The sequence below is a fragment of the Phlebotomus papatasi genome, chromosome 3 (genome assembly GCF_024763615.1).
Source record: "Phlebotomus papatasi isolate M1 chromosome 3, Ppap_2.1, whole genome shotgun sequence".
Classification (NCBI taxonomy): domain Eukaryota; kingdom Metazoa; phylum Arthropoda; class Insecta; order Diptera; family Psychodidae; genus Phlebotomus; species Phlebotomus papatasi.
The window spans coordinates 78,994,753-79,011,366 of NC_077224.1; the positions used below are offsets into that span (position 1 = coordinate 78,994,753).

At 31.1% G+C, this 16,614-nt stretch overlaps 1 protein-coding gene across 6 annotated transcripts in view; it reads left to right on the top strand.

Moving 5' to 3' along the window:
• The window catches only part of LOC129805906 (kinesin-like protein CG14535), a 118,606-nt gene that overhangs the window by 61,337 nt on the left and 40,655 nt on the right, over positions 1–16,614 (top strand). The window contains exons 1-2 of one of the 6 annotated variants that reach the window (XM_055854148.1): positions 3,537–5,924; positions 14,059–14,894. The exons of 1 other annotated variant lie outside the window; for it this stretch is intronic. In XM_055854148.1, coding sequence (XP_055710123.1) covers positions 14,878–14,894 — 17 coding nt within the window. In that variant the 5' untranslated portion in view covers positions 3,537–5,924; positions 14,059–14,877. Of the gene's footprint in view, positions 1–3,536; positions 5,925–14,058; positions 14,895–16,614 lie in introns of those variants that run through there. 4 more of the 6 variants (XM_055854149.1, XM_055854147.1, XM_055854151.1 and 1 more) reach the window with 4 other exon arrangements.

The following is a 16,614-nucleotide window of genomic DNA, read 5'->3' on the forward strand; positions in this document are numbered from 1 at the left end:
TTTTGGTGGAATTCTCGTTAAACAGAGTTATTGAAAAGGGACGAAGAGCATTTGAAATAATCCAAATTCGAGTTATGCTGAAGTCGCGAAATTAACTAAGAAGTGTGTCACTGCGCCGTCCGGAAAATTATAATACGATTCAAGGATCTCAAGACTGTTGCTGAGAAGCCAGAAGGAAGTAGCCGCAAGCCTGGGATTCAGGAAAAGAGGATGTCTCTCCAATAAAATCTTGACTTCATGATTAGTTAGTTAGAAACTGATTGAAATGTAGTTTGTTCATTATGTTGCACTATACCTGATTCATAGGTAGGGCAGGAAACTTAGCTAAATTATTGATTTAATTGGTCAGCTATATAAATGATCGTTGTTTTCTAATATCCTTCTAATTGGATTATATTGCTTTTATTATTCAGAAAAAATTAAACTTTTGAAGATGTAAGTTGAATTTACAATTGGATTGCAGCAATCATCAAACATTCATCAGCCCCTTTGCGACAGATTTTCAAACATTAAGTGGAATCTCCTTGGAAGTACAATTGTAGAGATTTGAGGTCACATCTGGCCACAATAGAGACTTCACTCACGGTGCTAGGAAATGTCTCTTATGTGCCCTCAATGTGTTCAAAATGTTTATGGGGGCCATTCATGGAGGACGAGCAGAAGATTTGTCTTTATGTTTCGGAGTTGGTCTCTTTGGGAATTTGCCAGGACATGGGTTTGAATGGGACAAAAAAAGTGCAAGTAGTCTCGAGGTTTCCCAAGTAATATTCCAAACAATAAAATAATTATATATTTTGTACAAGAATAATTTGGTACAGGGATTGTGCATTTCCGTCTATGTTGCTGGATTGAGTGACTCCCTTGTGGATTAACGCCCCAACCACCCCCATTCATTAACGAACTTGGTTTCTCCAAAGCGAAATGGTGTGGTTAATAATGGCACATTTAGATGAGTGGCTAGTTGTAGGATTATTTGCTCATTCTCTAGATCTCTCCCCTGTAAATGCAAAAAAGAGTCGGAGGATTGAGATCGCAAACTTGTATACATAATATGCTTTTCGGGAGAGTCAGACATTGTGAGATAAATTTTCACCATATACCAAAGTCCGTATAAGTCCATCCACTACTCACAGTTTGTACATAGTACCATTTTCCTATGTGGAACATATGCAATGACTACATAATGGCAATGCGGGACACAATTTACTTTATTTAAATGAGCTCGATGACACTGAAAATGTGTCTGCCGTCACTGTTTTAAGGGGTTTTAATTGAATTTATTATACATTTTCCACACATACTGGAAAATTCTTCGTTGCTGCTCATTTTCCACCGCAAAAGAAATGGCGTAAACAATAATTGGACATGAGGATATTTATTGCAAAAGACATAAAATTACATTATTGTTGTAGAATAGTGTTGGGTATCAATTGAGAAAATTCTGAAGATGATTCAATTTATTACTTCATTGAAATATTTCTCCTCGAATATTGCCCGTATTTTTTTCAATATTTGATTAGTAAGACCCCGATCAATATTTCGAAATGAATTAAATATTCCACTTTATTAATATTACCCATCGCTTATTTAATTCATTTTCACCAGTTTCACAAACATAACATACTTATGAATACTAAATATAATATAATTACTCTGAAAATTAAGAAGTAAATATTTTTGAGCGGTACAAAAATCTATTATGATCATTAAAACCATCGGTTTTGGTTATTTAATAATTTAAAATGAGTTAGAAATAATTTATAAAGTAAAAATATTTCTTTTATAGAATACTAAATGGTCGATTAAAAAAAAATTGAATAAAAAATCTCCAGATTTCTGCAGCTTATGATCGCAATAAAATGCTAATATTATAAACGAAACTAATTAAAATTTTGGCACATTTTATGATTGTTCCAAACTCAGGTTATTTAAAAATTTCTTATTATGAAGCGCCAAAAAATTTTGATATTCTAAGATGAATCTTAATTACTTGTTAAAAAATTGTATGCAAATCATATGCAAATTTAATATGATTATTCGTGATGTTCGTAATCTTATGAGTTTCGGAATGTATTTAAATCCTCTCATCTCACTTATTCATTGGGGTATACAGAGTAGAAATACGTACAACTTATAGAAGTGTATAATACAAACTGATGAAAATAATTTGAAAATTACAACCTTTAACCCCTTCCAAATTGAAAAGGAAATCTTGTTTGGGAAAATTACTTAGGAAAAGGTTCAGTGATCGTAAGATATTCTTTTAATTAAGAAAGTTAATTATTTGCAAGTGGTTAACCCAGAGATAATTGCAGTGAATTAATAAAACGAATTTACGAATTTCACTTTTCTTTTAAATCTATAAATAAATCTTCGTTTTACTGCTCGAACTCAAAGAAAGAGTAGTTAATTATCCGCTATTTTCAAATTTGTTACCGCTCTGGAGCTTAAACAGTAAAAGATATCAACTTCCGGTCTTCGGTGACCCCCAATAAAAATCATTATCTCCAGACGCTATTTTCCTTTCTCCCCTTACCCCAACCATCCCTTCCAAAACCATGTTTTTTTGGTTTTTCTCAATATTGGCTCAAGGTTTTTCAATTATTTTCAGATATGTTTTAGAGGTAATTCAGATGAGCATTTCGCCCAAACATACCAATGCAATGTCCGGAACATTTGCCAATAGGAAATAACAAAGGTCAAATGTCAAACACTTTGGAGAGCAAAATTTTTCAACCGATTTGGTTGAATTTGGATTTTTTGAAAAAGTCTTGACATTTCTTATCCGGTTATATCAGACAGAATCGATAATGGATTGGTCAAGTAATCCTATAAATGATTTATTTTACTGCTCGAACTCTACGGAGAGAGCAGTATATATATAATCTCTCGATTTTTTCACCCCCCGGAGACCAATTTTATCAACAAATCTTCACGTTTCAGACGATTTCTGAGAAATGTCGTCACGCTGTTTGTCCGTCTGTCGGTCTGTTCGTCCGTCCGCCAACTCTAGAGGCCAAACGGTAAGAGATAGCGCCTTGGGACCTTCGGGGGAACCCCATAAGTCGGCCCAAGGATCGTTAACATACCCCTCATTTTTCCATCCACCCCTCCCCTTCCCCTCCAAAACCATGTTTTTGGGATTGCTCGAAAACGCGTTTTGCGATTTTTTTCATTTTTGGATATGTTTTAGAGATTATCCAGGCGAACATTTCGTCCCGTTGAATCATTCCTAATAACGGTTTTTCAAGGTCAAAGGCGAAAATGACACTAAGAGAGCGCAATTATCAAGCAAATGGGGTCATGTTTGGTGGCGTTGGAAAGGTCTTGGAATTTCCAACAAAACTAAACCGGTTCCAATCGGTTTTGAATCGGTAATGAACCGGTTCAAATCGATAAAATTTTTTAATCTGAAAATCAATCTTATTACTTTTAAAACTATTTTGGGGGATCTTTTGAGAGATTTATGAGTCGGTTCAAATCGATTGAGTAAGTAAGTAAGTCTCGAGTTCGAGCATTTCGCAAAGCCTGGGATGCTTTACCACCCCTTTTCTCGAATATCCCATTTTATTTACGCATAAGCATAAATCTCACGAACATTGCATATGTAATGTACACTTCTCAGTTAATGTCTTATAGTTTATAATTGATTTCCGATTTGTGAATGAATTAAATTCCAAAGATGGGACGCTTTACTATTTCTTTTAATAAATATCGGGATCATAATCAAGTTTAAAAATTGTCCAGAAGACAATTATTTTTTCAAGATTATTCAAGACCAGGGTGCTTGACAATGTCAAGCACTTTGTACTTTGACATATTAAATTTTGTGAAAATTATTCTTTTATAATATATGAGAATGTTTTCAGGCTTCGCATATTACTTTGGTTTTGAAAATTTCATATTTTTCCCATGTGCTTTAATGAATCTGTTTCAAGTTTTTTTTTTCAGGAAATATGGGATTATTTTCAGGAAATGTGGGATTATATTTATTAAAGGAATAAATAAACAAATATGAAGGTTTCTAAGATAGAGTGTGTACGAAGCCTGAAAGTCTTCCCCCATATTGACATCCATTAGTTAAAATCCTGGAATTTGAATCTACTAAAAATTTTAAAAGAAAAAGATTAAGACATTGATGGACGGATAACAAAAGTAATAAAAAAATATTGCGAAGTTATATCAAATAAAACTCCATATTGTGTCAATTGAAAGTATTTTCTTGATAACCTGCATAGGAATTATGTAGGTTTATTAAAAAAGAATATTTTGGGCATGACTTCCCTTTTATAGTCACGGCTTTTATTCCTCTTCTCGAATTGAAATGGGAGTGGTTTAATATACAAGGATGTGCATTATTTCCATAATCAATATAACACATAAAATCATAAGAAAAACACAAGTTTATATAGGTTAAACTGGCCAACAGGGCAGCGGAAATAAATTTTGTTCTTTTCTGAAAAAATAAAACAAGTTTCAATTTGATTATTTAATATGACCAATTTTCTAAGTAAATGGACTATACATTGAAAACATTTTTTCGCATATATCTAAAGGAAACTGGACGTAGTGAAAATTGAAATAATTACACAATTAATATGTGTATCTAAATTATATTACGTTAAAGCTCAGCTTCCTTTATGTACGAAAAATATCGTTTTCAGTTTTCAATGTAGATCTACCTCCCCCTACTTATTTTATTTCTTTCATTCCGATGTTTTTTTTCTTCTCTTTTTAGTAAATAAGAAAATGTCTGCAAATATTAATCCTCATCCATCGTATGTTTTTTTTTTTGAAATTTTGCAAATTTATTGAATATAAAATGTTATTTAATAATGATGAGGTAGAACACCCTTGTCAAATTCTTTTTCAGAATATTTCTATCGACAGGTTATTCTGCAGGAAAGGTCAAATAATAACAGTGAAACTGAAAAAGGTGTAAATTTATGAGGTTTATTGTGAGTTTAGGCGTTAAAAGGTGACATAAAATCGTTTATCGAAAGCCTTATATTGATTTCCTTGAAGGGTGCATCCTCCCCAAGTCAAAGTCTCGAACACAATTTCTCCCCAATCAATTCCCTAAACTTGATTATCCTTCTTTTTGGTTCATTCAATGGCTTCTGGGTGATAAATAACTCCTCAATTTAGCCACCTCGTGGAGACGAAACTTGTTTTCCCAGTCGCATTCTTTCCTTCTGGACATTCCACATGCTCTGGGCACATGTAGGAGGGTGGACTGAGAGAGCCTAGTACTTCCTCCAACGTCATTTCCTCAGCCGGTTCTCTCATTGAAAACGCATCATTGGAAAGGTTCCCAGTGGAATATTTTTCGCTCTGGAGAGAGACATTTTCCACTCTTGCGCCTTTAGCTACTCTCCCTAAATTTCCCCAATTTTCATGCCGTCACGTTGCTCAACAGTCCTCAGTTTTCATTCAGTACCGGCGATGGCATTCAGTTCATCGTTGAACGGCGCGTACGAAGCATCTGCTTCTTGTTTCGTCCCGGAAAACGTCCTCGTGGTGCAATTTTTATATCCCCAGAAGAACACTTTATCACTCCTCTTGGTGTCATATTGATAATTTAGTGCAATTGAGAATATTTAATAACCAAAAGTGTGGGTAGATCAGACTTTTTTAATCTTTGCTCTTTTTATGGTTAAATGGACATTTGTGCAAGAGAGACTGACTGATATGTGTTGAGGAATTTTTGCATTTCTACAAAAGAACAAAAAATGAAGATTCGCAATGAATTAAACTAATTGAACAGACCACATTAAGATGAAACAATAACTAAAAAAAAACCACAACAATAAACCAATAAGTGATTCGTGGAATTTATCCAGCATCTCATCTTTATTATTCCTTTCTGTCCACTCTCAACCCAAATCGGTTGGGAAGCAAGAGTATTTTCTGTGCTATTTGAGGTATATAACATATTCCTCGGGCGCCAATATTTATTTAATAGCTGCGGCTAAATGGATCTTGTGCAGAGTGCAAGATGTATTTATCTTAATTGTATAATATTTGCTATAAGAAATGTGCATTGCAATCACTCAAAAGATATATTCACGGTGTCATTTAATGGATATACCAAATTGAAATGATATTGGATAAACAAATCTTCACCAGTGATCATCAACATTATATGAAATACACGAAGAAAAAGTACAGTTGTGTGGCTTCAATAGTGAGGCTTCTTGCAAGTTTTAATTGGGAAATTGCAATAATGTTTAGCTTTGTATATCATTAGTTTGTCATTTTAAATTTTGAAACTGGTGTGACCTAATGGTCATTATTTAATAAAAATTTTAACTGAAAAATTTATTTCAATAACCAGAATTAAAGCATTGAATGACTTAAAAGTAGTGATATCTTTTTGAGAGTGTTTTTCAAACGGAAAAAAGAAAATTTTATGTTTTTACAACAATCATACTTGATAACCTTATAAATTAAACTCATTCCAATGGATATCTAAAATCAGCATTACACTGAATTTTTACTGCCAAAAATAAACATTTTACTGATCAATTAAGCAAATTACTGACAATGCCATTTTTATTTATTTCTCTTATTGAAACTTGAGATATTCAAACTTAGTATTAACATAATGGTAATAGTTCTCGTTCTCTTATTCAATAAATTTTCATTAAGTTTGTAATAACAAAGCAGACCGGAAACTAATAACCAGAAAACCGTTCTTAAGGTTCTTAATTAATAAAATAAAAACTTTAGCTTACGCCCCGTCGGGTTTTTGCAAAATAAGGATAAGAATTTTTTCCGGAACTTATTTATAAATTAATAAGATACGAAACAGTTTCATAGTGTTGCTAATTTATCTTATTTAATTTACTTCAAATTATTAAATATATTTATAAATACTATATTTTATTTACTAACAATAAATAGCCTTGCAATATTTATACATTAAATTTTACAATAGACACTGAGACAATAAGAAATTACAATTAGTGTCTCTATACTTCCAGTAAACTAGCATATTAACAATAATTTTCGGTTACCAAATTAGATATGAGCACTATTTATTACCAAATAATGATGGAGAAATAATGTAATATTAATATTTGCTATCGGGTTCAGATAATCTTTCGTATTTAAACTTTAAGAAAGAGGTTCAAGATTTATAGAATCCCTTTATGTTTATGTAATTGAAATATCAATGTTTATTTATTTTTTCAAAGTTACATGGAAATATGATTTTTCCCAATTTAAGTAATGAAAGAATATTATTTAAGGATGAATTGAAAAAAATCAGCTTAAAACCATTTCTACGTAAGAAGAATATTACTCTAATCGTACAGCTTCGTAAAATAAGGTCACAAACTGAGTATAAGAAATTTAAAATTTTGTTGTAGATGTTTAAAAATAAAACATTTTAAAATATAGTTTTTGTTTAAATCTGTATATTAGACACTGGCTATGAATTTTAGATAGACGGAAGTCGATTTAATACTTTTCGTCACTTAAGTAAATACTTTGCTAATTGAAGATATTTACATGATTTTTTTTTAATTTTAATATCATATTAAAAACCAGTAGGGGAGACCGGGACAGAAATAGCTACGTATAGTATTAGATAGTGGTATCTTATAGTTTGCCTGCGAAGGAATATTGAAGAAACCACTTTTTACTCTAAATATATACTTCCCGTACTATTCATTGAAATATTTATCAGCCTGATATAAACACTTTTTGTACAAATTCTACGCAATCAAAAATTTCATTTGATGGCTAATTCGGATAATTCTACCCCAGTCTCCCCTACATTTTAAATTTTTATTAAAGTGAAATCCATCCTATGCGAGATAAGAAAACATATGAACTAAAACCTTATAATTGTTTTAAGAGTATCTAACAAGTGTTGTAACAATTATATCAATAGTATTAATAATATAGCAGATATTTTTAAGAAAAGGAAAATACTAAACTTAAACTGTTACATTTCCAAGTAAATATTATTTTACTTATTTAATTTTCATTTTATTTCACCAAAAAATATCAAAGTTAATAGGTAAAACTTAAACCAAAAACTTGATTTAATTTCCAAATTTTAAAAGTAAAAATTTAACATTTGCACTTTTTGCAAAGGAAATATAAAAATAATTTTACTTTTATTCACGACTACCTTAAAAGCAAATTTTTAATAGAATTTTTATTTGAGCATTATAGTTTTTTGTTTTAAAACTAACCATGTTTTTATTCGTGAAAATTATTTATTAATGGTAGAAATTTATTTGTTAGTCTCTAATTAAGCAAAGATACAGGCACAGTTTATATTCATTGTTGTTTACTAAAAACAATTATTTAGTAAATAGGGTAAGTGTGCCAAATTCCGGCCAGCTTGCAATTCCGGCCACCTTTTTTGTTCCTCAAATTTCCATGAATTTTTTGTTTTTAAATAATCCAGAGATTATGCAATACAAAAGAATAACGAAAAATGTAGCTTCGACAAACGAGATAACGTGAAAAAGACATTTGAAGAATTCCCGAAGGGCAAGAACTATGAGAATGAAGGTGGCCGAAATAGGGCACCAAAGCTATGTCTATATTTTTATTCATTTTAAAATGTATTAAGAATGATTTTAAAGTAAATAAAGACGATAAACTGTCCACAAGGTTCTAAGCAACACTCCTTTTTAACTATATTTTCTAAACTTTTCATTTAAAAATTTTAAAAATAAAACCATTGAGCCGTGATTTTTGGAGATTAAAAAAAACTGACTTTGATGATCAAGATTTTACAAAGTAGGGCTATATGATATTAAAAACACAATTATTTCATGATAATTGTAGACTTAAGATAGTCCTTGAACGAAGCGTTTCATTCAAGGATCGAAATTCTAGATATTTTTTTATTCGAATAACATATTGAATGTGAGCCTAGATGAATAATAATAATAAATAATAATAATAATAATTTATTCAAACTCTACATAAATAAAACCATAAAACTTTCTTAATCATAGAGTTGAGTTTAAAAGCGTTGAAAAACTTTCACTAAATTGTAAATATACGTCATTTTTATGGTTTATGTAAATTGTTTATGCCACTGCACTGTATTTAGTGCCACTAATCGATGGCGCTAATGGTTTGTCTTTCAATAACCATCGCAACTCTCTTTCTTTAATGATGAAAAGAAACATGATTGGCTTTCTTGGGTTAAACCATGTGCATATCCGTATACATTCAATCATTGCTGAGTATTATCGCCTGCCTTATGCCATAACATCATTCTCCTGGTAACTTTGCAGTGTATGAGTTGCCTTTAGCATTTCCCATTTGGTGGCTGCCCAAGAATCTTCCATGATAGCATCTTCCTCAGTCACTGCAAAACCACCAAGTGCGGTGGAAGTGCAAGAAGTGCTAAATCTCATCCTCCTCACATTTCTCGCGAGAAGCATCAATAATTCACTTTAGAACCACATCAAAGGACATTTGCGGAAGAAAATCTTGGTTGATGGAAAAGTGATACCCATCCCCCTTTATGGAAGTTTTCGTTCAACTTACAACCACATTCTATTGAGGGTAAATTCGATAAATTGTAATATCAAACAGTGGGTGAATCAATTGGATGGAATTTATTATAATCTCAAATATTTATTTAATTGAAATGCAACAGATGCATAAAATTTTCTGTCGTCCTGAAAAGTGGGGGGTTTTCATTGATGCGAAAAAAAAGTGTATTTTTATTTGATGTGCATAAATTAAACCTACGAGTGCTAAAGTTTCACCAGACAACCACAGAAATGCCCCATTTATTCGATAAAAATTAAACACTAAATTTCATCAATCTCTTCCACCTTTTTGCGCACCCCAGAGCCCATCGAAGGGTGGGTGTTTATGTGTACGCTCATATTGGGTGCGATTGTGCTATTCAAATTAGGCAAAATACCTTCCACTTTCCCGTGATATAAATGAGGGAAAAAGGCGAGTTTTCACATCCGATTACCATACAAATATTTCTACTTTGGGACTCCCTCAAAGTTTTTTTTACTCCTGAAATCAAAACGCATTAATGCGTCACGCAAAACTATTCCTGGCCCCCCATATCACTCCATTTATATCCACAATCGTGTAATTAATTTTCAATCCATTCAACCCCCCACTGAAATGGGTGGAAAAAGAAAAATTTCTTCTGTTTCAATATTCGTGCAATTTCGTGGGGGCATCCAATTCATCATTGTTATTGCCTACAATACTATCAACAGCAACGCATTGTTGGCATTCCCATTCCTGCGGGATGGAACTTCTGTAATGAGAATTCCAACAGACATTGCAATGATACTTTGCAGGGTGCTTTTGCTTTTGAATTCCTCTTTAGTAAAATGAGTTTTACACTTTGTGAAATTTTGAAAAATTTGACTAATTCAGTGGAATTTTTAAAACTAAACAAACACATAATTGATATATTTGGTATAAGACGTAATGATATACAAAACGTCAAGTAAAAGCTTGATAGCCTTGAAAGACTTTGTGGGAGAAGTAAATGTTACATTTCAATTTCTATTTGTTTATATATATTGCAAATTTAATTTCAATTTGAATGAATTATTGTTTGTCTTCAACAGTATAAATGGTGGTAAAGTGTCGATAAACAATATATACCAGAAACATACTGTTAAAATTGAAAAACGTACTTCTAAAATACCAAAGAAAGTATGAAAAAACGGATTGTCCTAAACCGCTTTTCCAAAATCTGACACTGTGAGCCAACATAAAATTTTCAAAAGAGCAAGTTTGTGTGTTTTAAAAATGTCGAACAACGGGAAGAAAGAAAACAGTTTTTCAAAATACGATCTTTTATTGTGATATCTCAAGAAGTTATGGGACAATTTTAAATACTATATAGATGCGGCTGATTTTGCCATCCTAGCATTTTAGAAAGGACTACAGCGATCCTATCTACAATATCCGATCAGTGGAGATCATGCTTAAGCGCTAGAATTAAAGAAAAGCTTAAGACCAGTAGGATACCAAAGTCACACGTCTACGGTGGTTTAGTGGGTCTATTGAACTAGCTTTACAACATACCAAAAGAGCAAAAGTCTTGTTTTGAGAAATTATAGAAAAACCAATTCCTATAGAAATATAGAAAAACCAAGATTATAGACCAATTTTTCAAAAAGCTGTTGTGAAAATTTTCGAGATTTCGGATGATCATTTCCTTAATCAGGAATGCTTAAATACACGCTCAATGAATACAAAATTGGTCAGTGGTTGTTGCCTAGATTGTAGCATCACAACGTCTTTCAGGACCCTTGAAGAAGATTGTAGCGTTCTTAAGTAGTAACAGTGTTAGAATATAACTGATAATGATAAATTTTTTTTTATTAAGGATATTTATTTATTTTCAAACTATTAAATGTTTGTGTTTGCAATGAGATCTTGATTATAAATAAGCCGATAGGCTTTAGCCTTATATCAAAGATAAGAAAGGATTAAAAAAAATCATAATATCTAGATTTATGAATGAAATGTATTAAAAATATTCTTAAAAAAATATTTTTGGTTTATCATTCTTATACAGTTGTTTTAATTGAGATTCCTTATTTTTGTTTTTAGCTATAAACAAGTTATTGAAAACGTTCTTCTTGAAAGGATATAAATATTTTGGACAAAGAAATATATAAAGTTTATCTGTAGAAAACTAAATCTGAAGATTTTAAAGCATGATAAATTCAGATAAAAATTTAAATTTACATTTAAAATTCTGTTTTGTGTTATAAACCTTATGGTGTAGGGTAAAGTGGTACAAGTTGAACAATGCTACAAGTTGGACATGGCTTTTCTTTTGATAAATTTGGCACTTCATTTTTATTTGTATATTTTTAATGCTTTAGTTTTATAATTTGGTTCCTTGTGCTTAAAAACAAATTTTGTACTGTATTTATCAAGAAAAAGGACATGTCCAACTTGTACCGGCGAATTGTCCAATTTGTAACACTGTATCCGAATTATATCACTTTACCCTAATTGGTAAAAGTCACATCTCCAAGAAAAGATCCAAAAAAACTCCCGCTTTTGGAGATATTCAATTTCAATTCATGGGGCAATCATCTTCCAGATGGACTCCTAATAAAATAAATTCAATTCATTTAATTTTCATCCTTTTATGTCGATGTTTTCGTCGAAAGGAATAATAATTTTTGACAAAAGATGGAGATAGATTTTTTTTAATTGTAAATGGTATAAACATTATTATAATTGATAAAAATATTTTAGTTATAAAAAAAAAAAAATTTCACTTTGGTCATTAGCAAATTCTAAATTGTCAGTAAAATGTATTTTTGGTCAAAAAATAACTTAAAGTTATTCTAAAATCGATTAAATTACGTTTTATGTAATTTGGTAATGGACGTAATAATACCGTTATTAAAAAAAACTCTCCAAATTTTACCTTAAATACAGGTTCTAAACCATTTTTTGCAATTTTTGTATTTACCAATTAAAAATTTAACAGTCAATTTATCTGTCATCATCATTTTCGTTATTTTCTATTTATCTATATCTGTACAATTTGTTTCTTATTCATAAAAAATTAGGGGAGACTGGGGTAGTTGTAAACATTGCAATTTTTTTAATTAGATATTAGACTTCAAAAGACGAGATCTAGGTATATAAATTCATGAAGAACTGCTGATATAAGTCCAAATAGTGTAGATATAGACAAAAAAGTCTGTGTATACAACTACCCTATGTTTGCTCTGCCCCAGTTTTCCCTATTAAAAAATAGACATAATTGCATCCACGAATTGTAAATGACGCATTATACGAAAATGATAAATGGGGTTTCAGTAAACAAGATTAATAGTTAGGTATATTTTTTGAAAATGAAATGCCGATGAGACAATTGAATCCGGAGATGGTATATGAAGAAATGGAGCATATTTTGCACAAGATATTTGGTAAAACGTGTTCGTTATTTTACCAAATTTGTGTAGTCTCAGAGAAGCGATCTGTCTTACAAACTTGATATTTAAATATTAGCACGTTTGATATTTACTTCTCTTACCTTCTTACCGTTCATAATTTTATTCTTTTTTGAAAGTTTAAAATTTTGAATTGAATGCAAGAAGTTATCCTTGGCATTACGTATTACCAATATTGCAATTATTGGTATTGGCTATATCGCAAATATTTAAGGAATATTTTGTATACCAATGGTGAGAATTATGAAGATTGCGAATAAAAGAACAAATTTCAATATTGCAAGATATAAATATAGAGTAAGAACTGATAGCAAGAAGTTGGAACGATCAATATTAACGATTAAAGCGGACGTACGAAATTCAAATTTTAAGTTTTTTATTTGAATACTATTTTTTTTCAAAATAAATACAATCGGACAAATACTATATAATATGTCTTAATATCTTTTGCATACTAGAGGAAGGCTTTCATACTTAGCTCACACTGTGGCTTTGAACACTTCACATTTTCTCTCTATTCCTTTAATGGATCTGATCTATTGGTAATGTATTTTAATTTAATAGCTAGTCATAAGTCACATTTCCTGAAAAAATAGGTTAGATTCATTAAAGGAATATGGAAACAATGTGAAATATTCAAATCCAGAATGTGTGCGAAGCCGCCAAGTCTTCCCCTATATTTTTTTCAAAATTGAATTTTTACTATTTGAAATAATTGAAATGATAATATATTTTATATTTAATTTATCGTACAATATATAAAGCATTTCCATTATACTTATTACTCACAATTTGTAGCTTGAATGCCTTAGAAATTTTGAAATTGAATAGAAATTTAATTTGCCAGTGAGTAATACTATATTTAATTTGTATAAATTCGTATTTTTGAATTACGTTTGTATATTCGTCTACCTTTTTGCATAAGATTTGGTCATATATGTACATATACAGTATGTTTTGTGCATTTAGAAGACACACAGCACCAATTTGAATCGAAATGGTCAAAATGAATTTATTGAGGATATATTATGAATTTATGTGCAAAATTTAATTAAAATTTGTGCACTGAATTTTGTGATTTATATGCCTCTATTCATTAATTTGTCCTTAGGCATTCTCCGAAGTTAACCTCCATATTCTTTTAATAGAATTCACGGAACTAAATCGAAGTGAGAGAAAATAATTTGTGAAGGGAAAATTTTTCTCCCACAAAACAAAAAAAAAAAACAAACGAAAATAATAAGAGAATCACCACAGCAAAAAAAATCCAGTGTAGCTTGTGATGAGATTTTTGTGGAACATTTGCTAAATTGGAATGGAAGGGAAAATGGGTTCGAAGAGTTAGAATTTGGGGGTGAAAGTCACGCGAATTGATTGAGAGAGGAAAGGCGAGGTGGTTCAAGTGTCATTGATTATTTTATTTGCTCAACATTTTCATCGTAGACCAAAATTAAATGAAATAGAGACTGTGGATGTGATTTATATATTTTTTTCGAAGTGGACAGGAGACAGTGAGAACGTGACGAAAAGTGTGGAATGGCGAAAAAATCTGCCAATTTTGTGATTCCATCCGGAATTCCCAAGAGTGGACACAATCAATGAGTTGAATTCGTTGGCGGAAACACCAATTTACTTCTATGATCAATAACCGCACGTTGAGTGACCATTTCAATTTACTCCACTCTTGCATCTCGATCACTGAATGATTATTCCATGTAGTCGAATGGTGGTTAATACGGTGGATTGATTGAGACGTGCATGTGGGTGGAAACAGTTTTTGGCCAGAACACTCCCTCAACTTTCGTCAACATTATGCTATACTCTGGTTTAGCCAGAGGTATCACTCAAACCGCCATCCAACAGTGGTAGACGCTGTGAAAGCGAATGGAGGGCATATTGACATTGTAGCTAATATCAGCAAAATATCAGCATGTCCACTACAAAGAGGTAAATATTCTTAGTCAAAAGGCAGAAAGACATCTATTTATCTTACTTTTCTCCCTAAAAGATGATTTATTGTTGGGCAGAGATATTGTTGAAACTTTGATCTCAAATTCTCAACAATAATGGTGAAATCCAAATGAATCGTTGTTTGCATTTGCAACATATCATTTTGGTCATAAAAGTATATGCAATGAAACACCTGTTTTTCTTTGAAAGACCATTAGCACTGGTTTGTTGATAGCCAAGGGACGTTTCACAGAAAAAAACAGAAAACAAATGAACATTTTAAATATCGTAAATATTAAATATTTTGCATATTTTACAAATAATACGAATATTTACTGAATACTAAAAATTGTTAAAATCATACAGCGATATTATGAATAATGCGAATATCTCGTATAGTTCGGAATAATGTAAATACTTAGCGAATAATAATGAATATTTTGAAAAACTCGATAATTGTTTTGAAACTTTTACAAATATCGCAAATATCATAAATATCGCGAATATTGCAAATATTTTGAATGTGTAGGGGAATGTAGGCATGGCTCGCACAGAGTGAACCTTCATATAATGTGAATTTTCTCTTTGTTTGCAAAGAGCTGACTTACTATTTCTCAGTTCGTCTCATGAGCTTAATAATTATCTATCTTATGGCTAAGAAATGACGAACTAGCTCTTTGCAAACAAAGAGAAAATTTGCGTTGTTTGAAGGTTCACTCTGTGCGAACCATGCCAACATTCCTCTATAGTATAGCCTATATAGCGAATATTGTGTAAGAATAATTATTACAATTCTAAGTCCTTACTAAGAACGTTTCTAATATCACGAATAGAAAAATTTAAACATTTTGTGGGCGATAAATTATTTTCGAAACTATTATAAATAAGGTAAGCGTGCCATATTCCGGTCAGCTTGCAATTTCGGCCATATTTTTTGTTCCTTGAATTTCCATGAATTTTTAGTTTTTGGATACTCTTTGAGATTGTACCGATTGTACCATGCAAAAAAATAACAAAAAATGTAGCTTCGATCAGTAAGATAATCTGAAAAAGATATTTAAAGAATTCTGGAAGGGCAAGGAACTATGAGAATAAAGGTGTCCGAAATAGGCCACCAATGCTATGTCTACATTTTTATTCATTTTAAAATGTATTAAGAATGATTTTAGAGAAAATAAAGATGATAAATTGTCTGCAAGGTTCCAAGCAACATTCCTTATAAAAGATAAACAAAAATATTCAATTTTTATTAAAAATATTACATTTCAAACTTGAGATTTTGTAGCTTGCATGCAACTATGCCGAAATTTGGCACACTTACCCTACTTAGCGAATAATGCGAGTAATATGCAAAGTTTATGCAAATAACGCGAATATTTGGAATTTTGCAAATTCTGGGAATGTAAATATAGTGCATAACATTTGTTAAAATTCCACGTAACTTTCTCACAGCAATACTTTGACATATTGCGAATAGTAAAAATAGTGCGAATCGCAAGTACTTTGTGGATATTTCGAATAGACAAAATTGTTAAGGATTTATGAATTTGCTAACATTACAAAATGTATAGAATTACGCAAATTAGATATTGCATATAGGGGGAGGTGGGGTTATTTTGAGCTGTGGAGCTGCATACATATACGATTTTTTTGCATGTTTCTGAAAGAAATTAGGCTCTAAAGCAGTGTAATTTAGATAGACAAAACCATTATGGAA